General features: G+C 37.8%; 2 protein-coding genes across 2 annotated transcripts; one reads left to right on the top strand and one right to left on the bottom strand.

Moving 5' to 3' along the window:
- Window positions 1-9,412: 9,412 nt before the first annotated feature.
- On the bottom strand, window positions 9,413-10,400 carry LOC110674111. Its single transcript, XM_021837777.1, has 5 exons — window positions 10,205-10,400; window positions 10,054-10,153; window positions 9,891-9,995; window positions 9,667-9,836; window positions 9,413-9,601 (listed from the first exon to the last, which is right to left on the bottom strand). Coding segments are annotated over exons 1-5 (558 nt in total). The 5' UTR covers window positions 10,387-10,400; the 3' UTR covers window positions 9,413-9,600.
- A 13,321-nt stretch (window positions 10,401-23,721) lies between these two features.
- LOC5573334 (odorant receptor 4-like) lies at window positions 23,722-25,778 on the top strand. Its single transcript, XM_001654504.2, has 6 exons — window positions 23,722-24,216; window positions 24,272-24,523; window positions 24,724-24,823; window positions 24,878-24,982; window positions 25,041-25,196; window positions 25,260-25,778. Exons 1-6 carry the CDS (start codon window positions 23,735-23,737, stop codon window positions 25,311-25,313), a joined length of 1,149 nt encoding a protein of 382 aa, XP_001654554.1. The 5' UTR covers window positions 23,722-23,734; the 3' UTR covers window positions 25,314-25,778.
- Window positions 25,779-26,295: the final 517 nt, after the last annotated feature.

Consider the following 26,295-nt stretch of genomic DNA (forward strand, 5'->3'; position numbering starts at 1 on the left):
CAGTTTTCTTTACAAAAGAAAAAAAGATGAATATTTACCAAATGCGTTGAAAAAATGTAAGGGTGGTACACACATTATGTCACATGAAAAAAATATTAATCAAGTTGTGTGAAAACGTAAATTTAACATTGATTCACAGACAAAATTGATTGTTCTGTGAAATTTACATATCCAACGTGCTATTTTTCAGGCGTGTTTATTCAGAATGTGAGTTAACAAATACATTGGGTGAGTGACTGTTTGCCGAACTGTTCCATAAATGTAACATTTAGTGATATGGACATGTATTGATGTGATCCGCAAGAATAAATGAAAACCAATTGACAACTTGTAATGTTATGTTGCCACTATTTTGTGGGAATGTTCATGCCTATACCATTCAACATTATTTGAACATTTCAATAAACTGTCACTATTTGGCATATGTAACATAAAACGTTACATACAGTTGAAGGTTTTTGGTTTCATATTGTCTAGCATTAAAACAACTGTTTGTGGTACACTAACCATTACAGTTATGAGAACCGTACTGTTTGGAAAGTAAGGCAAACTGTGTTTTTCTATGCGGGTAGTGATAGGATCCTGTACCGCTGTGAATGTTTTTCGTTGCTACCAATTCTGCAACTTGACAGAGGGGATGGCTAAATGTAGGAAATGACGGAATGTGGGAAAACTGAAAATGAGTAGCCATTGCAAACCCTAGGCAGCTTTCAATATCAGGCGTCCGTGTGCTATTGATGTACTTGTGAGTTAGTGCAGTGGTTTTAAGGAAGACCCCCCCCCCCCCCCCCCTAATAGCCCTTAGTAGAAGCTAAGTGGTTGCGTGGGAAGATTTAAGCTCAGGTAAATTAACCCTGCACGAATCGGGAAAACATATTGATTCTTTTGTGTCCAATAGGACCTCTTGTTCTTGCTCTTGTGTTTGTTCTTTTGTTTCGGACCTTGAATCAGGTTCTGCCGTCCAGCACACGGATCGGGTCGTGAAGCCAATAGACTTCCGGGCCTAAACGCTAAGGACCTTGTCCTCTAGGGGGACCAAAATCTCGACCCGGAGGCCCTAAATGTCAAGGAGATTCCTCTCTCGGCCGTCCAAGGTGGCCATGCCACGGCCGGTCGATTGTGTCTAAGAGGGAAGACGCCTGCATCCCATTATCCAGCAACGCCCGCTTGTCCGGCAACGGACCGAAGAACCCGTCTGTACATCCGCCCGCTTCATCATTCCGGTGAGAGTTCCGGCCGCACAGCACAATTAGGGTCGCTGTGTCGGCCATTCGTCATCCACCAACCAACGGCAGCGGTATGCACCGATACAGCAATTAGTTCAGGTTACACATAACAAATTTACACTAAATTGAAATACACAGAACAACACGCACACACCACAATTAGGGATTTTTTAATAAATGCCCAAGAAACGTTAAAGTTGCTGTTTCAGTGTTTGTACGTGAAAGCCCTTGATTACCCAGTAGCTAACCGACCCTGGGATTGCCGGAGAGTCTCTTGTGTCCTGAGTTGGCCTGGCACTGTATAATCTCCCGCTAAGTTTCACGCTACCTCTACAATTCTTACTCAAAGACATCTCCACTGTATGGTGTGTGATGTACCTGCTCTCAAACATACGCTATGTCTGAACCAGACGATTTTTATAATCGTCTGGTTCAGACATAGCATGAAACACTCTTCCTCATCACAAACCACCGAACCGCACACCGAGCTCCTTCTGTACTATAAACTCCTTCCGGCACCGAATTTCTCCTAGCCTCGACCTGTGTCCTGGTCAGCTGCACAATCCCGGTTAAGCATCAATCTCAGCATCTTGGCCTCCGACTCTTGGGTACCTCGTCCAAGCTACCTCCCGTGCAGACTCCACATCTCGTCCAGGCTCTACCTCCTCAGCGAGATTCTGCCTCTTCGTCCATGTCCTGTCTCATCGTCCAGGTGCTTCCTCGTGGTCCCTCATCGAACTCACCTCAGTGTCCTCCAGGCGTTCCAGGGCACATAACCTGTTGAAAATAGCTGAACTACACATCAACAAGGCATCTGCTCCAACCGCAGGCTAGTGACTGATATAGTTGCCACATCAGCACATCTCTTTTATTCAATGTCTGGGTATCTTATCTTACAATCTTCTCTTCAAAGCACTATCTCTGCAGTACTTACCCAAAGACATCTCCACGTCAGGGTATGTGATGTACCTGTTCTACAAACACAGAATACTGTAGAGTACGTTCCTGTAGCACGATCAAACGATGTAGCCGCTAACACTATACGAAATATGAAAGGTTCAGAAGCAAATGCTGCTACAAGATATTCTCGGAAAGCTCTTGAAAAGGATTATCCTTAACAGCAAAGATGGTTAAAAGGATCTAATCATCTTTGTTAACAAACTGAAGCAGTTTGGTTTTCGCACAGGAATCTCGACGGTAAATGTTGTTTGGAAGCGCAGAGGTGGCAACCGGAACACCACAAGGCTTCATATTTGGTCCTACGCTCTGCAATATTATGTATAGAGCAACACTTACGTTAAAACTGTTCAGAATGACAGTTCCGTGGATGATGTGTTTTGACACTAACCAATGAGAGGTCTCTATGATGACGGTGGAGACGATAGCCACCATCATCGGAATCTGTTTGACTGGAGTCAGACTGAAGTAGTGTTGTTCAGCGATTGCAGAGAAATTCAAATGGGATCAACAACGAACGGCAAGCAATTTCGTTTGAGCGTGCAATAAAACATTTTGCTGTGATATTCGGCTATAGTCTCAATTTCAATGCTCACGAAAACATGAATTTTCCGGTGACGTTTTTATTATAAATTACCCGTCGAATAATTTTAAAACTGGGTGTGTATACTACTGTTCAGTTCACCAATAGCGTATTTTTTTTTTCAAGATACTATCATGATAATGCGAGATTGTGGTATTACAGTTAACCTTCCCTTACTCGATATTTCGTATCTCGATATCGTGTTGGAGTAAAAGCTGGTTTTCATGGTCCTTTGGATCGCCGTTGCATTGGTTTTGTGTTCTGTAACTCGATACCTCCCTAACTCAATGGTCCCTTCAATATCGAGTAAGGGAGAGTTGACTGTATCATTTAAAATTGAGAAATTGGGAAAATTAGGTTCATTTTAGAAGCGTTTATTTTCTTTAAATGCACAATGAATGGCAGCTTGACACACGGGTATAAATCAGAATCCAAAAAACAAGATTATGACGCATAATGAGGGTGACCCATTTCACATAAAGACGTTTCACATAAGGACGATAAATATAGCATAAGGAAGTTTGACATAAGGGACGTTTCGCAAAAAGCAGTTTCATACAAGAACAGGTAGCAGTTTAAAGAAGGCATGTAACTCTCATTATGTCAATTGTTCATTATTCCAAACCTCCTCATGCGGAACGTCTTTAACCCCCATAAAATAATCGTTAAATTAAAAAAAAATGAAATGCCAGAATGAGATTCGAAACCAAGAACCTTCTGTTTGAGAGCCATGTACTCTACCACGCTACTACTTCGTCGTTTTGGATTAGGGGTGATTCATACGAATCAGTTGATATAAAGCCCATCGCTTAGTGTTGTCACTCTGGATGGGTATCAGAAGGTATCAGAAGGCCGGCTCCAGAGGCACGTTCCCCGCCATTTGGGAGATTTGTGCCATCGCCATATTTGAGCCTATTTCATCATCTACCCGATGGGAGAGGAAAGGAAAGGGAAAGATGGGAGGAAATAGGAGTGGGGTCCCTTGAAGAGGGAAAATTGCATAAGCGAATTGAGAGCATGTAGCTTCATACCACAATGGGTTCGAACAGCGCCCTAAAAAGGGCACTGCAAAACGCATGAGCGTAAAGAGAGCCTATAGCTCATTACCACAGCGGGTTAAGAATACCAGAAGGTCCTGAAAATTCAGGTTTCTGAAATCAGTTTCACTTAATAAGTGTTTACCAAGTAATTGGAATCGCAATTACGCGAAAAATTGACATTTACATATCAGGTGATAAAAAAAGTTCCATAATCGGAATCACAACTACCACACACAAATGTATCAATACACTGAATATTTGCCATGTGATAGTTGAGTCAGTTTCAGTCAAGGTTGTAACCAGGCGACTGCAATTCTGCTTTGACAGATTTGTTAAATACTCAGCCACCCTTTTGGATGGCTTAGTAATGTACAGACGTCCACTCGTCCCGCGAAGGGAGTTGTGAGGAACATTTCCTATAAGCAAAGTGACAAGCAATTGTGAGATCACTCGAAGCAAGGGCAATTGTGTCCCAATTCACCGGAAGTGGAAACATCCAAATCACTAGGATTTCCAATGGACGGAGAAAATCCATGGAATTTGGTCACAACCAATTCCCAGTTTGTGGAGTATAACAAATGCAAAGTCTGCAAATTTACATTCTTATGTTCATATAGAGATGTAGCGATGATCAGATAATGATTCATCATCTGATACATGCCAATTCGTTAACTCGTGACTGATTCTATTCGAGCAGAGCATTATGTGTAACACTTCTTCTCTAGCAGATACCATGAAGGTTGGAGGATTTCCTACAATAAGTAATCCAAGATTTGAACTACTTAAGCATTCCATCAGACTGGAGCTTCTCAAATTGATATCATTGCCCACAATCATAGGCAGTGAACGACAACTCGTTTGAAATCATCCATTGAGGATGGTTCATCATGTGGTAAATACACCACAAAACGAAAGACGTATTTCCTATTGAGGTCACATACAGAAATATCAATTGTGACAGCACATACATCTCTGGTTGTTAACTTAGAAATGAGTATGGCGACGTCAGCGCTATTTACGAGCACGCATGCACGAGGCATGGCACGCGAATTTGTCATTTCATGTTTCTGAAAGTAGCAAAAACTGGGTCCACTAGGTTTCCTAGATAAAAGTTTACAAAAGTAAGGTTTTTGAACTAACGCCACTTGAGCTGTACCATTTGCATGAGTCTATAAAGATTGATCGTTGCTGACATTTTATGCTGGAGATTGATCTAACTAAGCTATCCTAGCCGTAGCCACTACCCAAACTAGGCAAGATTAAGCTTTTCGCAATCTCAGAACGAAAAAGATCAGCAGCGAACAAAAACCAAATCGGTATCTCTTAAAAGTCGCCAAAGGCGAAAAGCATAGAGGTGAAAATTTAAACTCAATTACATTAAATGTATTAATAATCCCACCCTTATTAAGCCTCAGGCTTGAGACTGAAGAAGGGCAGCCGATTATCTCGGAGAAACACAAGGTCACCTGCACCATTGCTCCGGGTAGCACAGGAAGGGCATAATACTGTAGAGGGCGCCCTGGAACTCCACAGGCTCCGTTTGCGGCTAGGTTTTATTTAGACCCCCCTAACCATTCATTCTTAGGCACGGTAAGCTTAAAGCCGTATGAATTAGGGGTCACCTGTGAGGTGGACTTTTACCACCGGAACAGGCAGTCCGTAGTGATTCTTAGCCAGTTGAAACAACCGCTACCGACACTACGCGGCTATCTAGGCTGATCGGGAAAAGGAAGTTAACATTGATTATTAACTCCTGACGTGCCTAAACAGCCCCCAAGAACCTTCTGTTTGAGAGCCATGTACTCTACCACGCTACCACTTCGTCGTTTTGGATTAGGGGTGATTCATACGAATCAGTTGATATAAAGCCCACCGCTTAGTGTTGTCACTCTGGATGGGACTGGCCCAGCTCAGTATGGGATAAAAATTAAGTTGTATAATTCCACGAGGCACGTTGGTTGTTCTGTGAGTTGGCGCAGTTGAATTGAAGTTTATATGGGATTTGTAGCTCAATAATATGGGAAACAGCACATCGTCTACTGTTTGGTACAGGAAAATTGTGGATCGCGTTCAACTGAACCCAGAATGTCAAAAACACTACTTGATACTATAGCGAACAATATTGTAGAAGGTTGTATCATGATTTAAATGGAAAAAGTTGGTGTTTTAACTATCTGAGGGAGATTTGTTAAGCTCATGTAATACAGGTCGGACTCGATTATCCGGAATTTGTTGTTTGATATTCTTGTTTTTCAGTTTTTGTGCATAAATTTGAGATGATTTGGTATTGCAATATATAATATTAATGGTTTTGCAGTTTTGGACGTAGATAAGAGAAGGAGGGTTTGGAAAAGGTTTTTTTTTGTGTATGCTGGTCTATTTTTTTCTTTTCAAGATCCCTAGTATTCCTTTTAATTGATTTCTGGCTACACCACTGCATCATATAAATAGAGCATTGAAAACAGATAATATTAAGGTGACACGGGAGACCGTGTTATTTTCCCTATCTTTTGTCTCACTCTAATAATTATCATCAAAACTTTGTGGAAACAAATCTCGAGTTTTAGTGAACCGATGAAGCTGAAAATTTGTTAGGTTATGCTGCACTACACATATAGAATCATAGTGATACATTTTTCGCATCGATATATGGAGTGGTTCTTGAGATTTGCTTCTTCAAATGGACAGGGTGATTATGATGACGTCCCGTGCGGCCTTAAAGTTATTTTATCGCAAATTTTCGCAAATATTTTTTGTTTGTTTTTAATTTAATTAGACTTGATTTAGACGTTTACAGAAAAATCCATTTGTTTCACCTACGTACGATTTTTCACAAGCACCACATGAAATCTGATATACTACAGTGATGTTATTGTCTTTAGTTTTTGTAAATAGTACATCTCTAATTTTGTCAATAAATTTAAAAGTCAGAATGGCTTAAACGTGACCAATTTCACCATATTGTACGATATCTATATTTTTAGAAAAAAAAACACAGAATAAATTATTTGCGAAAGAGCAATAAACAGCATAAATAACCCATGCAATTTGCTATTCATTAATTTAAACAATTGATAATGAATGCTGATGATAAAGACGCTTTTTACGCGCAGCTCGAACGTGAGTACGACAGCTGCCCAAGTCACGACGTCAAAATCATCATAGGAGATCTAAACGCTCAGGTTGGTCAGGAGGACTAATTCAGACCGACGATTGGAAAGTTCAGCACCCACCGGCTGACGAACGAAAACGGCCTACGACTAATTGATTTTGCCGCCTCCAAGAATATGACCACTCGTAGCACCTACTTCCAGCACAGCCTTCCATACCGATACACCTGGAGATCATCACAGCAGACAGAATCTCAAATCGACCGCACTTCTCCGACATTTTCGACGTCAGGACCTATCGTGGCGCTAACATCGACTCTGGTGATGGTGATGGTCAAACTGTGCCCAAAACTCTCCGTCGTTACCAACGTACGGTACCGACGGCCACCCCGGTATGATCTAGAGCGGCTCAAGCAACCGGATGTCGCAGCGACATACGCGCAGCACCTCGAGGCTGCATTACCGGAAGAGGGTGAGCTGGATGAAGCCCCTCTTGAGGACTGCTGGAGAACAGTAGAAGCAGCCATCAACGATGTAGCTGAGAGCAACTTCGGGACGGAGTCGACGGAACGATTGGTTCGACGAGGAGTGCCAGGAGGTTTTGGAGGAGAAGAAGGCAGCACGGGTGGTCATGCTGCAGCAAGGGAACCGGCAGAACGAGGAACGCTATAGACGGAAACGGCAACTCAAGAAACGCTTAAGTTCTATCAGAAGCTCAACGCATCCCGCAACGGCTTCGTTCCGCGAGCCGAGATGTGCAGGGATAAGGATGGAAGCATTTCGACGGACGAGCGTGAGGTGATCGGAAGGTGAAAGCAGCACTTCGACGAGCACCTGAATGGCGCTGAGAGCACAGGCAATGAAGGACGGGACAACAAAGGAAATGCCTTCGTCAGTACTGTGGAGGATGGAAACCAACCAGCCCTCACTTTGAGGGAGGTTAAGGATGCCATTCACCAGCTCAAGAACAATAAAGCTACTGATAAGGATGGTATCGGAGCTGAACTCATAAAGATGGGTCCGGAGAGGCTGGCCATTTGTCTGCACCGGCTGATAGGCACAATTTGGCAGTGGAAGGAAGGGGTAATATGCACCAGCTACAAGAAAGGCGACAAGTTAGATTGTGAGAACTTTTGAGCGATAACCATTCTAAATGCGGCCTACAAAGTGTTATCCCAGATCATCTTCCGTCGTCTGTCACCTGTAGTAAACGAGTTCGTGGGAAGTTATCAAGCCGGCTTCGTTGATGGCCGATCGACAACGGACCAGATCTTTACTGTACGGCAAATCCTCCAAAAATGTCTTGAATACCAGGCCTCAACGCATCACCTTTTCATCGATTTCAAGGCGGCTTACGACAGTATCGACCGCGTAGAGCTATGAAAAATCATGGACGAGAACAGCTTTCCCGGGAAGCTCACGAGACTGATAAGAGCGACGATGGAAGGTGTGCAAAATTGTGTGAAGGGCGAACACTCCAGTACGTTTGGATCCCACCGGGGACTACGACAAGGTGATGGACTTTCGTGCATGTTGTTAAATATTGCACTAGAATGTTTTATGCGGAGATACGATACAGCTGGGGTACAATTTTTACGAGATCCAGTCAATTTGTTTGCTTCGGATGATATGGACATCGGCAGCAAAAGTTGGACTGGTGGTTAATGTGTCCAAGACAAAGTACATGCTAGCTGGTGGGGACGAGCGAGCTAGGGCTCGCCTAGGTAGCAGTGTTACGATAGACGGGGATACGTTCGAGGTGGTCGACGAGTTCGTCTATCTTGGATCCATTCCTGACGGCTGAAAATAACGTTAGCCGTGAAATAAAGGAGGCGCATCATCAGTGGAAGTCGGGCCTACTATGGCCCCCACAAGAAGCTGCAGTCAACCCGCACCAAATGTACCATGTACAAAACGCTCATAAGGCCGGTAGTCCTCTACGGGCATGGAACGTGGACGATGCTCGAGGAGGACCTGCAATCACTTGGAGTCTTCGAACGTCGGGTGCTTAGGACGATCTTCAGCGGACTGGAGCGTACCGAGCTAAAGGGGCGGATCAAGTGCGTATCGATTTGGCGAGCGAGGGGCAGAACCGAGGATGGAAAGATGCGGCTACGAACCGAGTATTGTGGCGTAAAATTGTTGATTCAGTGTTATCTGTCTAGATGTTAACTAAATAAATGAATGAAATTTAAAAAAAATCGGCAAGTAAAATAGCTTATATCTAAAAAGAGCAAAGGCATCATTTAGTGTATCATCGTTTATATATTTTGTCACACTTCTTGGCTTAAACTGAAATTTTGGGTGAATTTTGTTTTCCGTGTCCCTTCCGAAATGTCCGATAGGAACAACCCCAGTGTTAAAACTAAAATCCCTGTGGTGTTTTTGTCGACTAAGCGAACGTCAAAAGCAATTAAAAGTGTCAAGGTTCATTTATAAACCCAATTTTTAAATTAAAGTTTTAATATGATACAGCCGTTATTTGAGCGGGAAAAATTGCTTAAGTTGTAATATGCACTTTTGTGTTATTAAATAAAAATAAGATTTCATCAAGCATTTTAGGACCCTATTATTATGACACAAACTTCATAGATGTGCTGCTAGATCATTAGGCAAAAGCTCACCTTACTGCGCCACGTAAATCTGCATCAGAACGGTGAAGTAAGACATCGTGGTGCGGACAGTCTGTAAATATTGAATAACCGTAATGAGGATGAAGCCGTCATTAAATACACAAGAAAAACAAATACCATTCCGAACGTTTCGCGGTTGATGTAGAAAAATTTCCCCGTGGTAAGCGCGGTAGTGTGCAGATGTGCAGATGTGCAGATCGCATCCACACAAACAGAACTTTCCGCTGCTCGGCAACGGACCATTGGTACCAAGGAACCTCATAGACCGCATTTGCCACCAAAGCGCTCTGAAAAAAGATTCAACTGATGATTAGCCACTTCAGTCAACGGAATGTGCTTACTGCGGCCATCAGTTCCGATCCCAACAACGAGTACACCAAAATGTGGAAGAGGATAAACGACATCATGAGAACCATTTTGATCAACAAGTCCCGGTCATCGATTGCCTGTAATTGTTAATGAAATATTCACCCGTTTGTCAGGCAATGCTAATTGCGAACTGACCAAAATTAAAACCATTAGTGTCATGCATATCATGATAATACACGTGCCAAACTGTATCAGCATATATACGTTTAGTGCTTCCTCCAGCGAACGGGCACTTCTGGAATTTGATGAGCTAGAATCTTTCATCCAATTATTGAAGATCGTTTACCTGAAGATGACATCGTGCAGCTCAATGATGTTATTTAGCTCATCGATTCGGGATTTTTCAGACGAGAACGTACTAAAATGCAACAATTTTAGACGCACTACTTTGAACAATCCTGAAACATAATGAATCAAACTCCAATACAGACTATTTATCGAGACAATGACTATTATTATACTGAACATTGGTAGCCCACATATTGAGACTACAAGCAACCATATCCAAAAGTTTGAAGTATAATCAAATATGTAAAAGCTGCGTAAAAGAATCTATCATTTTCTTAACTACCGTCGTTATATGAGCTACTTACTCTGCCTCAATGATTCCATGTAACGGAGGTAGTTCGCCGGTACGCACGTATTTGACGCATGTCAGTATCGGATTAACTGAGCAATATGTCGATCCAACAATCGCTTCGAATCCTATGTAGAGTTTAAAAAACCGATCGGTTAACGATTGCATATTACCGACCGTAAGCTGCAACTCTCGGTCCAAACTGTCGGAAACTCTATCCAATGCGAATCGAACATCACCGTAGGCCTTCTCCAGCACCGGTTGATGAACGATGGTACTGACGATCAGCAATATAACATTTGTGACTGCGATCGATTCGACTGCGGTTCTTGAAAGAATCGCAAAACTGGGCTGCTGTCGAATGATGTAAACGATTCCTGGTAGCAGAAGCCACACGATGTAGGTTGCTGTCATGGCCAGTGGTTTCGCACTGCTTCGATTCTGATATGGCTGTGACCAAAAGCCTAAAATCTGCACCAGCTTGATAATGGACTTCAAAATGTTAGTCGGTGGGTTGAATCCGTTATGTTTGAAAATGTATCCTTAACTCAAGCAAACGTTCAATTAGTTGCCACCATTTCGAATAACGCTTTCAAATACTGTTTGGAACATGTTTGACAGTGTGATATAGACGTGATGGACATGGATTATTAAGTAAGAGAGTGCAGGAAGCATTTTGTCATTGAGATCGAATAATTGGAACAATTAGGAAAACGAAACCATCAGTCCTTCTGGTTTTACATCCTGACTAGGGCAGATCCAACATAAAGTTAGGTATTGTATAAGAATTTCTACAGTATTTTCTTATATAGTAGAGCTCACTTTACTTTTAGCTTTCGCTTAGAGACTTATTGAAATTAGTATGAGTATATTAGTATGGAATATTATATATGACAAATTTCCAAAAATGGTCAGGGATAGCGGAAGATTGAAAATCGGTATAGAATGGATATTAGGGGGCATTTAGCCATTAGCCATTTTCGATCCACAATGCATAATGAGTAACGCTCATATAGGTCGCTTAAAGTTTTTACTACCGTCGTCAAAACGGCAAAATATGATTTATGAAATATTTCAGCCAACAACGCTGATATTACTAAAATTTATAATTCATATGTTAGGAAACATATTATTACACATAATTAATCACAATATGCATTTTTAGAAACAGTAGTTTTTGTTCAATATACCGTCAAACGGGGCTTCTTTTGACATTATTTTCACATTCTTCAACTTTGAGGATTTGTAACTCTTAGAATTATGGATAGATATCGATAATTCTTGCATATTTTTAAGTTGTATATGAACGCAACGAGTATGCAAAATATGAGGAAAATTTATCAAAACATAACAAAAATGCTTGAATAGCGAAAAAAGTGTGTCCTTCATGACAAAAAGGGGCTACTTTGGACATTTGATAATGAAATGATTTTTTCTTATAAATTTCAAACTGATTCTATGGATTATCATCCATTGTGATGTTATTGAAGGTTTCTTCATTGATAAACATAATTTAGAAAATTGCAAAATTCGAAACAATCATACATATATAACAAATTTTAGCGAAACATGCTTTTCACTATTTTCAGTTTGCAGTATGAAACATAAACTTTCAACTTTCTCTTAAATGGAACTATCAATTACGAATGCTTGGTTTTTAAGTTGACATAAAAGAACGATGTAACTACTAGGTACTGCGATTGTTAATGAGTTATGTACAAAAACTGTATTTTCTATTCTTTCTGTTATATGAACGATATGCAAAAGGATCACATTAATACAGGTCGGACTCGATTATCCGGAGACTCGATTATCCGGAGACTCGATTATCCGGAGACTTGATTATCCGGGATTCGATTATCCGGAATTTGTTTTTTGATGTTCTTGTTTTTCAATTTTTATGCATAAATCTGAGGCAATTTGGTATTGCACTATACAATATAAATTGTTTTGCAGTTTTTGACGTATTAAAGAGAATGGGGGTTTGAAAAAACGGTTTTTTGAATATGCTGATCAAAAATCATCATATAAATTAAACATTGAAAAAAGATAATATTTAAGTTCTTTTATCGAAGATTTTATTTTTTTTTCTTAGTGATTCGATTATCCGGAGGATTCGATTATCTGGAGTGAAAAAAAAATCGATACTCCGGATAATCGAGTCCGACCTGTACCTGTAACTAAAAAGTAATTTTCATTAAAAACGCATATTATGAAGTAAAGTTTTACAAGATCGTAAAGAAGTAAAAGTTTGCTTTTTTAATATGCGTTTAGCTTCTTAGCAGTTTAGAGCTGACTTAAGAGTAGTTTATTTTAGCAATTGTTTTGTGCTGCAAATTCATGTAAAATATGACGGAAAATATTTGTTTAAAGATCATGTTGTGAACTTGGTGTAAAATATGTGTGTTTCATGTCCAGTCACTTTTACAAATATTTATTTTAATTTTTTTTATCTTGTAAAATATTTAAACCTAAACATTATAATAAAATAAAAGTCGTAAAAATTAGACATTTGATCAATTATTTTTTTTATAAAAAACGATTTTAAGCCAAAGAAATCACAAGATTTTTATGAAACATGACGATTCGATAGTTTTGTGATTCTCCCAATAACTTTACACGACATGGGGAAAGTTCAAACAATGTTTGCATAGCCAATGTTTTATACCTTGTGAATATTTATTCGGACTTTTTTTAAATGTTTTCTTGTTCATCCTGTTATTGTTGATGTTGTTCCAAAAAACAATTCCATGCCTAGTAGTAGAGCATACATTGGTTAACAAAAGTGCTGAAGATACAAAATTGCTCAGATTAATATTTACGCTGCAAATAAATACAAAAGGTGGCTGTCCGAAGTAGCCCCCGGAATCAAAAGTAGCCCCGTCCGACAGTATATTTTTTTTATTCTTTCATATCAGTTACAAAAGAAAATAGTTTTATTTTATTACAATCCAAAATAAGCTAATGTTCTATCAGGAGGGCGAAAACTAGGAAGGGGGCGAAGATTAATGCATCTTCCCTATAGGCTCTCTGCAAGGCTCATGCATTTTGCATTGCCCTTCTTAGGGCACTGTTTGAACCCATTGCGGTATGCCGCTACATGCTCTCATTTTGCTTATGCGATCTTCCCTCTTCAAGGGACCCCACTCCTATTTCCTCCCATCTTTCCCTTCCCTTTCCTCTTCCATCGGGTAGATGGTGAAATAGGTTCAAATATGGTGATGGCACAAATCTTCCAACTGCGTAGATGAGCAAAACAAACAACGATGCCCGTATGTCGTTGGTGTTTTTGATTATCAGAAGCAGGAGAGTGTCAGTTTCAGAAAATTGGTTATCAATGAGGTTCAAATGCATTAAGGCGAAGTAGCCCGTCATTCGTTTTGGCAACAATGATGACTTTTCAGCTTGTATTTCAAAGTGATACAACTCAGTCTTGATAGTTTATATTGACTTGAAAAAGTATCACTGTAAGCGCTAACATGCATAAAGTATGCTGATACTTTTTCAGCTGTGTCAGCTGTGTGCAAAACCAACTGATTTTCTTGAGATGCATTAGCAACAATCATCAACGACGCATACAAATTTCAATGACGGCCTACTTCGCCTTAACAAATATGCTGCTTTACGGGTAATGATGGATCCGATGCACGGAATGGATTATATTGACCTAGGACAGGACGTGACAGCTCAACTAAGACTGCCCCGTTGTTTTTCAGTCGATAACCTTGACGATACTAAATCCAGTGTTACCATTATCCTTTGTCAACAAACCTTGTGATCAAATTCAAATATCAAGGCTCATAATTTGATTGTTTCTTGCACGGTTTACTCATATAGTACAATAGAGGATAATATATTAAAAAAAATCAGGATACGATTCAAAACTGGCGATATTCTAGAGATAATTGACGTAATTTCCATTATATTAGTTACAATTACGTTTTATTTTATTAATTTTTCATTGTAGGAGCACCTGCTTTGTATTCAACATCGAATATAAATAGATTTGAAACAAAACGATTTCATAAAAATTTTCCAAACTTTTGATAAAAACTTCAATCTATGAACTAGCAACACGGCCGGGCTAGCAACAAAGTGCCCTGTTGCAATCTAACTTAACGATGTGAAGGTAGGCCTTTGCCAAAATGACCAATGAGAAGTGGTCTTTTTTGACAGGTAATTGGTTTCGTTTTTGCACTGTGACCTGTCACGTCTTGTCTTAGATATTGACGCGTCTTCAGTGTGTCTCGTGCAAAAATTACAACTTCCCGAAGCAGGATGTAAAAAAGTCAAGCTGGTTAGAATGAATATCATTTTTGTTTCCGATTATCAAAAAGCGGTTGAGTAGCCGCAGGTTAAAAGGAAACTGACAATCTTGCGCAAGCGCTTTGCCAATCTTTGTTGTGTTGTCAAGGTGAGGATAAAAACAAATAAAAATCAACGAAGATTCTACCCAGCAAGTATCAATGTAGGCGAGGGTAGATTGAGTGTTTTCGTCCCTGGTTCAAACAAATAGGGTCCTAAAGCCATGTCCCAATTTAAGTGCCAAACGCTTAAGTTTAGGCCAATAACACATGTTTACTCAATTTTCTAATGTTTTCCGTTGGTTTCAACCCAAAAATCATTTTATTAGATTTTGTCACACCCCTTGGCTTAAACTCAAATTTTGGGTGTATTTTGTTTTCCGTGTCCCTTCCGAAACGTCAGATAGGAACAACCCCAGTGTTAAAACTAAAACCCCTGTGGTGTTTTTGTCGACTAAGCGAACGTCAAACATGATCTCAAGTGTCAAGGTTCATTTATGGACCCAATTTTTAAATTAAAGTTTAAACATAATATAGCCGTTATTTGAGCGGGAAAAATTGCTAAAGTTGTTGCAGTTAGATGCTCTTTCGTGTTATTGAATAAAAACAAGGTTTCATTAAAAATTTTAGAACCCAATTGTTCAGAGTAATTTTCAAATGTCAATATTTTGCAAATCCAACGATATGGTCACATTTTGGCAACATACAGTTGCCCAATTTCATATTTGTACAGGATACTGTTAGTTAGTAAAAAACTATTAAATGAAGTATTGAGCGTCAAATACTTTATCCACATTGATGGTAATAGGTGTCATCTATTGCTTGCCAATCACAAAATGTTTCCATTTACATTCATTTTTGGATTAATAGAAAAGTATTGAATTGATGTCTAAAATTTACCCAATTCCATATTCGTACACCTACCAAAATTCATACGCACAACGTTCAAAACTAAATTTAGAAGCTCTATTTGATTACTGAAATGCTTTATTATGATGTTCAGATGTAGTGAAATACATTTGGACAATTCATTAGTGGACATATATGAAATTTAGGTAAAATTATGAGAAATGCCAGTTTTCCAATGTTAAACTCTGATAGAAATTTAGTTGAAATATATACAGTTTACAGAAATCATAAACAGTTTTTATCCCTTCTCAGTTCAGAAAATTGTTGTGCCATAAGTTCAAAACTCTTCTAAAATGATATTTTTAATCATTGTAAACCAAATTTTCATTCTAAACAACAGGTAAATGTTAATTTTGAACTTGTCTGTAAAAATAATTTGAACTACGAACGTCGTTTTACAATAAAGTACCCTAAATTACGCTGTACATACCTCCACATAAATGATGTCATCGTAATATTCAATTATCTTTGAAATAATATTCAAATTATATTCAAAATAGCACCATATTTTGCAATTTATTGATTTAATAAGAAAAATACAAAATAACTTGAATGAGCAGAGAGCATTGATATACTATTTAATAGAATATATCCTGTTGTTTTCATCATTTTAAAAAACGTTTGTGTTGCGGTTATGGCAATAATATTTATTCTATAATTCTCTATAATCATGTTTGGTAGTAAAATGTAAATTAAAAATGATAATTACGCAATGTTTTGATAGTAACATTAACTATGGATTATGTATATACATTTAGGAGCCAAACATAAAGAAATTGACTACAATTTTTGGTTTTGGATTTGTTATAAATGTTATATTACCTAGCTACTCTAAAACTGATTATAATTTTTTGAAACTTGTGTAATATTCGCAGTTATCATTCTTAAGGGAGTGATGTAGAAAAAATGCAATTTATTGTTCGACTTACCGAATATTTAAGCAAAAAACATGGTAAAACTGGTATTTTTCTTAAATTTACTTAAGTTTCAAATATGTCCGCTTATAAATTTTCCAAATGTATTCTACTGCATCTGAACAACACAACGAAGAGCTTAAGTAATCATCTAGTCCATTAAAAATTAGTTTTGAATGCTATATATTTCTTTTTTGTTAGGTGTACGAATATGGAATTGGGTCAATTATAGACACAATCTCAATACTTTTCAATTATTTCAAAGATTTAGGCAAATTAATACAGTTTGTCATTGCCAAACAATAGATGACACCTATAACCCTCATTATTGATAAAGTATATCGAAGTCCATGCACCATTCAATAGTTTTATACCAACTTGATATGAAAACAGTGCCCCGTACGAAAATGAAATTGAGTCACTGTATTTACTGGTGTGTGCATGAATTTGATCGAATAATTTCCTTAGAAGAAAGATGTACAATGAGTTAATAGACGCAGTTGCCTCGCTAAACGGGACAGGTGGGACACATCCAATTCGTGCGTAAAACCACATCAATAAGTCAACCGTTGCAATATCAGGATTGATAAATCATAGATATTTTATTTTGAGTGCATATTTGATGTACATAAGGGATCAACCATAAAATACGTAACGTGTTAGGAAGAAACCCTACATTTAATAATATGTCACATCGCATTTAATTTCAACTGAAAATTTCTCATAAAAATTGTAAACAGATATATAACATGTTCAAAATATATAATTTATAAGTTATCAATCGAAATGCAGTAAGTAAACTTTCAATAATTGACGAATTTTTGAATATGTTCTGTTATTATTCTTATGCATGGCGGGAAACCACTTAATGTGATGGACATGTTTTCCGCAACTACTGAATTTGGTAGAAATAGCAAATAAGGTTCAAATAAATATAGAAAATTAATCGTTCTTATGATGTATTTTAAATGTTGTTTCTATCTTCGCTCAATTTTAAATTCGTTTTTCAAAAATAAAAATAATAAAAAAATATTAAGGAAAAATTTGTCACTTCTTCTCCCTTTTCAGCAATAATGTAACATAAGATTGATTTATTTTTATAAAAAATATTCGTTTGAATATTTTAATGCTACTCTCTAAGAAAATGTTTGAAACGTGTAGGAAAAGTTTTAATTCTGGTGCTTGTCCCACTTACCCTGGGTATTAAAATATTTTGGGGTAAGTTAGACCATAGAAATTTTCATGTGAAATGAAAACAAAATACCTTTTTACCGTAAGCAGCATGTAATAATACCTAAAGTTGTAACTTACCGATAGTAATTCGATTTATGACACAATTTTTTTTTTTGCGAGCCAATGCAGAACGTGAACCGTGTCACAATTTATCATGCAAGTTGAAAATGGCGCTGATCTGACAACTGTTCCAAGAAGCACATTGTAATAAATTAACAATATTGCAACAACATAACAACATTTGAGAATGTCAAGAAGAGTATAACATAGAGCTCCTTCAAAAATTAAGCATTTTTTCGAAGGAAGTGCAAGATATCTAGGAAACGCTCTAAAATGATCATTTACCCCACAATGTGTGGCAAATGTTCCATAGTACCGCCGATGGGGGTGACAATGGGTCTGGGGGTGAGATTGGGTCAAAAAAGAATAATATGATTTATGAAATATTTCAGCAAATAACGCTGATATTACTAAAATTTATAATTCATATGCAAGGAAACATATTATTACACATAATTAATCACAATATACATATTTGGAAATAGTAGTTTTTGTTTAATGTATCAATAAACTTGTATGTTGAAACTAGATAGAATGTAAAACTTTAAAGTTCTCCTGTGCAAAGTATAACGCATGTGCTTTTATCTGTTTTGTTGTTTTTTCCGGAATCTGTTTGATTTTACCACAAAAATTTCATTTTTTTCGGTACGGTGTCTAAAACATTTAAAATGGGGGTGAGATTGGGTCAAGGAAGAAAGATGGTGAATGAAATCACAAGTCTACTTTTTTTGTCGTCCTACGGTGTCATGTGTTTTCTTTCTTCATTAAGATGTGTTTATTCTTTCTAAATACAGCATCGCTGAAACATCAAACATATCTAGTTGAGAATTCCGTGCATCGAATAACAATGCATTCATTTTGACAACTTCTCAAACCAGCAACTGTTTTTCGTGCGAAACAACATCGTAATATTTTATCTAATGGATTTTTTTTTTAAGGTGAAGATGCATCGAAGCCAAACCTCGAATTTTCAAGAGCACAAATCTGGAGAACCAAACACCCGTTTGAGCTGAAAACTTAATCGATTGGTCACCACCAGCTAGTGACCAGTGAGTAGCATTTTCAGCACAAACGGTTGTCTGGTTCTCTAGATTTGTGCTCTTGAAAATTCGAGGTTTGGCTTCGATGCATCTTCACGTTAAATTTAATTATTTATTAGTGTTTTCATATTATAGAAACATTGCACGGAAGTACAAATGAGTTGGATCCATGGGGCAAGACACTTGGTCTGGTATTAAAATATTAATATATATATTAATAATATTACAATTGATATTAAAGATATTATCTAGTGTGCTGGGAGAATAGAAACATTAGTAGTAGAACGCTAGAAGCGCTGTTCTCACAAAACTAATTTTAATTATTATTACCTTAAATTATGGTTTTTTATTGTTTGTTCAATACCATGTCGTTGTTTTGGTTTTTATAATTAATTTGACACTTTGATGCCCGGTACTCACGCTGTCAGTTCGTGGCAAACTAGATGTTGGTAACACGAACAGCAGCGACATTAGCATTCTTAGGTTAATGCTTCTACTACTGGGAGTTTCGAAACATATGGGTAGATTGACAATAGATTTGAATCTTATGTGGAGCTAGTTCAGGTTTTTAGTTTGATCTAGTATATGAGACGTGGTTTTACGAATTATGAAGTGCAACACTTCTGAGACTATTTCACACTTGGATTTTGAAAGATCAATTGAAGGAGTAGCTTTGTAAATAGCGTGTTTCATCATTCCTAAAAAAACGTATAAAAATTGCATGATGGATGTGGATAAAATAAAATGCAATGTCCAAATATGTCCTAAAAGACCTTAGTTCTTTTATGGATGGAAACAAGGGACGCTTTAATATGCGTAAGCAGCAGAGTATCTACCCACTTGTTTTATTTGACTGGTTGGTGATGTGAATCTAATACGGTAACTTAATATCATTTAAAATTAATCGTCATCCAGTTCAAAACGTAGTGCTACAAACCAAGGAGGGTCACCGTTCAGAAATATAGAATTTTTGGGCGAAACTGCAAAATGCCCATATAAATGTTGCACATCAAGCGATTCCTTTATCACACGGCATAAAAATTAACAAGGCAGGCTCTTTACTGATGTAAATATAAAGTTTGATTGTAAACATGTGACGTCAATCCTATCGTGCCATAGTCCGGAAGGTATATGGTAACTAGATCATTTTTTTCGGAAATTTGTTCGAGGTGGATGGGAATGACGTCGTAAAGTAGCTGTCAGTTTTCGGAATATATCACCTTCTTAATATAGTACACCGTGCTTATTAATAGGGGCAAGCAGCCTCAGATCGTTTTCGGTTTGGAAAAATCAGTTTCTTGAATTTCCCCAAGCGCACCGCATGATGAATATACTTGAAGATCAAGGATGTTCATAATATGTTTCGGCAACAGACCAACCGCTGCTTGGATTCGCTCCCAGAAAAGTTAATGATCCTACAACAATATAAATAATATATGTATTGCATTAAGATTTGAAGTAAAGATAAAAAGCTCACCGTGTTTGAGTCCATCATGTAGGTTGATATCTTGAAACGTCATATGTCTTTGTTTCTTAAAAGAAAAGTCACAGCCTCCTCGATGTGTTTCAAAAATATTAATGGATTAATTTAATCAAAGTGTCCTGTCCCATGGTTGGATCGCTGAAATACCGGGATAATGACGTCAACATCTGCCAAAAATGTATTGATCGTGGAATGTCGCACCGAAATTTAACGATTTCTGCACAGCAAAAAATTCTCAAATTTACATGGCACGTAATTTTTTATGATAATCATGTAAAACGAGTTGCAACTGAACATTCAACGATAATTAATGTAAACTGTCTCATTGCATTCGATAATGCTTGCAAACTTGAGTAAAACTGAAACATTTCATGATCTTCCATCCAACATTCACTAATGTTGCATGCTTTCTTGCTTCTTGAAAGTGAAATTGCAAACAAGAATTCTCGGTTTACATGATTCTACGCTGAATATTCTGTCAAAAATAATGCACATGGATGGATCGACGGCTTGTCATTCCATGTGCATTATTTATGATTGAATTTTCAGCGTGAAAATCATGTAAACCATGCCGTTTTGCATGCAACATTCTTCGAGAGAAGACGTTTCGCGTTCAATATTAAGGATTTTGGTAACAATGTTGGATATAATAGATGTGTTTATAGCACAGACAAACAGACGTCACACTTTCATCATTGTCCATCGACCACATTTCTAACGGTCGTTTCAAAAATATGGTAGGTGGCCAATTCGCCACCCGCAGCGCTCGCATCGTTTTTGTTCGCGTTTGACGTTTACACACTACCGCCATCTGTTGGCCCGTCGGCCAAATACACTAATTTTAGCATTTGGCCTACACGTCCTCGTGACTATGATTTGGATCGAGATTTGTTCTAAGTGTTACGTCTGTTTGTCTGTGTTTATAGGTTTTATCATTGAGTAATACATGATAAATGGCTTTGCATGATTGAGGCTAATATTACGTTACGTGTAAATCTAAGAATTTTTTGGTGTGTGAAGGTTTAAAATAATCACTGTCTCTGTAAACCTTTGGGGGAACTAAATAGACTTTATGGCAATGGGGATGAGACTTTGAAGACAATTTGAGGGGAAAAACAAGAAAATTTGTGTAAACTTGACGATAAATGCTGGGTAGACATATTTTTTCTTATTGATCTTCAATTTATTGAACCACTGCGACAAGTTTTCTTTGATCTTTTGTGGTATATCGTTCTTTTAAGTGGGTTTATAATACTTGTGAAACATCTTGGATGTCCTTTCGTCTTGTTTGCTTCGTATATCATCAACATTTTATCAGCTGTGAATGGTATTGCAATCATATTCTCAAAAACAAGTTATTTCAATTACAGTGACCCAATATGTCACCTCCTCTATGGGGTGAGATTGAATCATTTTTCATTCACTTGTATCGCTGCACTGAATAAATATTTTCCAATGTTTTTTTGGACAGTTACTGAAGTATCATCAAAGTACATACATACCAAATTTTAAGTTTATTGGAGTTAAATTGCGAAAGTTATTCAATACATAAATCGTACATATCCTTTTTTGACCCATTCTCACCCCCAACGACGGTATTCGATGTACTATGGCTACACTAGCACTTTTTGCGCCAAGATAAGAAAACATATATTTTGGGTATGCTGCGAATCAGACCATTAGACAATCATACTTGATATATATATATCGCTTTTTCACCATTATAAGCTCCCGAATAGATTCAGAAACCGCCTCGAGCTTGCCCACGATATTTAACTTCAAATTAGCATCCAAATATGAAGTAATAACTTAAAAAAAAAACGTTCCATTTAGTTTTAACCAGGATATGGATTTCATTGATTGAATTAAAAAAACAATATGCTGTTTTAAACTAGTTCTGTCAAATGAAATATCGATTTTCTGTTTTAGCGACTATTTCGCTCAAAATTATGTTTTGTCAAATAATTAGCATTATTGAATGTTTTGAATGAGAATTGTACTTTTGACCAGCATTTGTATGCAGTGTGGCCACTGTGCAGCACTCCGCGTTGAAAATTTATATTCAAAGTGTGGATTCGTTACCTTAAGATTTCGTTACCCACCTATCTTCTTGGATCATCGTTATCCTAAAAGCAACACAAGACCTGGAGTTTTCTTAGCCTCTCAACCACTCTGTCAGAAGTAGTGAAAGGCTTCCTCTTGTTGGCAGAATTCTTGCATTCGTTGCCTCCAAAGATCCTGCTTCAAAATCTGCACGCAGGCTTCCCGTTCTTGCTTTCCAGATAGGACAACCGGTGCCTGAAAGAGCTTATACGACTGTTTAATAAACTGATGGAAAACACATGTGGTTGAAACGGCTTGGCAAACCAAAATTAATTTTAATAATTTATATAATTGACCAAAAGCTGTGGACTATGAGGTCGGTAGAAACATGGTAGGGGGTTGACCAATTTAGCATTAAGAGCAAACGTTTCGCACAATGATTTCTGCAATAATGAACGTTCTCATTATGTCAAACACCCATACATAATATCATGAGAAACTTAGCCCCGTAGAAATCGAAGAAAAAGTACAGTGTCGCCACGAATCGGACTTAAATCTGCGTTTTAAACGACGATCCTAATACTGTTTTGATTCATATTACGGACACTTAAGGACTCAGAGAAGTAAAACTGATCAAAAAGCATATAAAATAAATCAGTTTGTATGATTCCTCCGCATTATCGAGCCTTGAACACACATAGCTTTCGAATTGTGAGCGAAGATTTTAATTCTGCAACGTGAATAATTTTAAATAAATACAAATGTGTGGACTTTCCATGATTCTTATTCCGGACGCTTCCTCACTTTTGCCTTGAATTCCGGACACTTTGATTTAAATTCCGGACAGCTCATGAAAATCATAAATCGAGAAGTCAAATCATCAATTGAAATAGCTAAACCACTAAACAAACGTGTAATGTAGTTGAGCAATATTAATTTTCAGAGATATCGATGAAAAACGCATAATTAAACGAGCTACAAAAGTGCGAACTTTTGAACGGCAAAAATTGAAACATTTCGTGTGAAATGTTTCCCATACAAAGAAGAGTGTCCGGAATTAAAAGCTGTCCGTAATATGAATCAAAACGGTATCCCCTTTTCTATAATTCACCAGAGCACGTCTGGCAGTGCATATTCTATTCAAATTTGTAATGGTTCGAATCAAGCAATTTCCACCGTCTGTCCTGGAAAGGTATATAAATGTAGAGTTATATTTGAAAAGCTGCTTCTGTGTCGAGTCGTAGGATATTACCATGCAGTTCATTATCAGGCTGCTGCAGATTCTGGGCTTTTGGACGCAACCCTTCCAAAAACGAAGCACTGCAAAACCACTGGGCTACATGGTGCTATTCTTTGTGTGGCTCCTGTTACCGGAGATCATTTTTATCGTCCGACAGGAGCCCACCTTTGCAATTGTCGCCAGAAATGCAGTCGAGTGTCTACTTATCGCCAACGTGATTCTCCTCATCGGGAGCACAATCGTTCATCAATCGAAACTAGAAGAATCGTACGGAAATATGCGGTTCGCGCTGGACACAATTGCTAGCAACGTCGACAGCAAGTTGCTTTCCACGGTCACTCATCTGGGATCATCTACGGATCGTTACTTCAAAGTTTACGTGGGATTTGAAGGTATAATTACGTTGGTATACGCTCTGGCTAATCCGGTATTGACTCTCACTCAGTACATACAGAGTGGAGAGTTACCTCCGCTGCATGCTATCATTGAATCAGAGTAAGTAGTTTATGAAGTGATGAGAAATTAGATGATGATGGTATCTCTTTCATAGCTTCTACATGTTTGATTTTACTTCCAACGTATGGTTATGGTTACTGGTAGTCATAGTCGGCGGTATTCTACTGTGCTTTTTATCAGTAGATATTGTCTCGATTAACAGCCTACATTGGAGTTTGATTCATCATGCTACAGCTCTGTTCAAAATTGTCGGTCAAAGGTTGTCTTATTTGAACACATTCTCGGATGAAAAGTCTCAATCGAGAGAGCTCACGGACATAATAAAAATGCATGAGATAATCCTCAGGTAAGCCACTGCTGTCAACACCCATGAATCGATATTGAAAGAATTATCGACTCATGGAAATATCATCTGGAAATCTGTTTGAGCGTAAGCCAGTAAGCCAGAAAGTTATATTTTTTGTATGGTTCCATGAGTCGATATCGAGTCTTTGAACGTATTCATAACTCAAGAAAGCATGAGAGTCTCTCATTCTTGCATTGCAGAAGCGTGCGTTTGCTGGAGGAAGTTATCAACATTTATATGTTGGTTCAGTTTGGAACATGCATCATAATGCTTTGCATCGCACTTATTGTTTTGATTCTGGTAGGTTCACAATAAGCATTGTTTAGAAAATTAAGTATTTTTTCATAATTGCAGTCAATCGATGACCGAGACCTACTGGTCAAAATGGTTCTCATGTTGTCGTATGTCCTCTCTCACATCATGTTGTACTCATTACTGGGAACGGAACTGATAAGTGCTGTGAGTATTCCACTTTGATGGTAAATACTTTTTTGATCGCCAACCGAATCTCTTTCAGAGTGATTCCGTAGCAGATGCAGTTTACGACGTTCCCTGGTACCAATGGACCGTCTCCGAGCAACGGAAAGTTCTTTTTGTGCTGGGAAGATCACAGAGGATGACAGCCCTAACTGCTGGGAAATTTTTCTACATCAATCGTGATTCGTTCGGAAAGGTATTTGATTTGACAAGTTTTATCATACTCAAGTCCAAAAAAAATGTATTATTTTATTTACAGACTCTCCAGACCACGTATTCTTACTTTACCGTAATGAAGCAGATGTATGGATAGTAATCCAAACTTCTGCTTCACGAGACTGGAGACCAACAAATACTTTGATTGAAGAGTTAAGGAAAGAATTTTTAAGGATTGTAAAACATCTCATCGGACGGTGAAATCATTAAAAGCTTTGAAATGAGAAACGTCTTCATATGTGTTGTCATTTACGGTTTAAAAATGATAAAAAATATGAATTTCAGATAAGAAGAAATCTTGGCAACAATGGCATTATCGACGTGTTCGGGACTTAGAGTTCAGGCCGAATACTGAAAAAATAAGCTGTCTAGTCAGTATTGTCATTACATACTACGTTACTAAGATGTCTGATATTTGAAATTTTTAAGTTATTTTGTCTAACAAAGCTTCGTTGTTGGATTTGGGAAAACTTTAAGACTTTGAGAAACATCTAACTAGCAGATTCAAACTCTCACATGAACATCTCAGTAAAAACTATTGAGTTTGCATCACACCAAAGCATAAATGGCCTTTTGAGTGAAATTTCATGCCAAAGACATTATACAGTATGGCCCATAAAAAAAATGCGAAAATTGTCATCTCATGTTTTATGGTAGTTTTTACATAGAAAATGTGAATTAAACACAAATATTATTAAATAGTTGTATTATTTAATCTATTTAGACTCAATTTTTCGCTTTGGACATGATTTTTATCTGTTACTTTCATCTTACCAGAGAGGAATTGGAAGCATACCTTCAAATTTTATCATGTGGACGTCGAGTTCAATATCTGTGTAATGAAAGCTTCTAAAACATCAACGTTAGCGTGAGATTCTTCACAATCCTTGTCTCCAGCATACGCCCATATCACATGATAGAATTGGTTCATACCTGAGTAATTGGAGACTTAAACATATTTTCGAAAAAACGGCTCATTTTGGAGAGCTTTGATTGAACCTTCATATAAGTGTGATCGGGCCCAGATAGCCGTAGCGGTAAATGCGCAGCTATTCAGCAAGACCAAGCTGAGGGTCGTG

The sequence above is a fragment of the Aedes aegypti genome, chromosome 1 (assembly GCF_002204515.2).
Source record: "Aedes aegypti strain LVP_AGWG chromosome 1, AaegL5.0 Primary Assembly, whole genome shotgun sequence".
In the NCBI taxonomy this organism is placed as follows: Eukaryota; Metazoa; Arthropoda; class Insecta; order Diptera; family Culicidae; genus Aedes; species Aedes aegypti.

What these genes read in the sequence shown, in the direction of transcription:
- LOC110674111 (XM_021837777.1), bottom strand. Translation starts at nt 10,386, where the DNA reads ATGTTCAGTATAATAATAGTCATTGTCTCGATAAATAGTCTGTATTGG. An exon ending in CTGCACGATGTCATCTTCAG is followed by an intron (nt 10,154 to 10,204) that starts GTAAACGATCTT and finishes ATCAAATTCCAG; the next exon opens with AAGTGCCCGTTCGCTGGAGG. An exon ending in CACTAATGGTTTTAATTTTG is followed by an intron (nt 9,996 to 10,053) that starts GTCAGTTCGCAA and finishes TAACAATTACAG; the next exon opens with GCAATCGATGACCGGGACTT.
- LOC5573334 (XM_001654504.2), top strand. Translation starts at nt 23,735, where the DNA reads ATGCAGTTCATTATCAGGCTGCTGCAGATTCTGGGCTTTTGGACGCAA. An exon ending in ATGCATGAGATAATCCTCAG is followed by an intron (nt 24,524 to 24,723) that starts GTAAGCCACTGC and finishes CTTGCATTGCAG; the next exon opens with AAGCGTGCGTTTGCTGGAGG. An exon ending in GAACGGAACTGATAAGTGCT is followed by an intron (nt 24,983 to 25,040) that starts GTGAGTATTCCA and finishes AATCTCTTTCAG; the next exon opens with AGTGATTCCGTAGCAGATGC.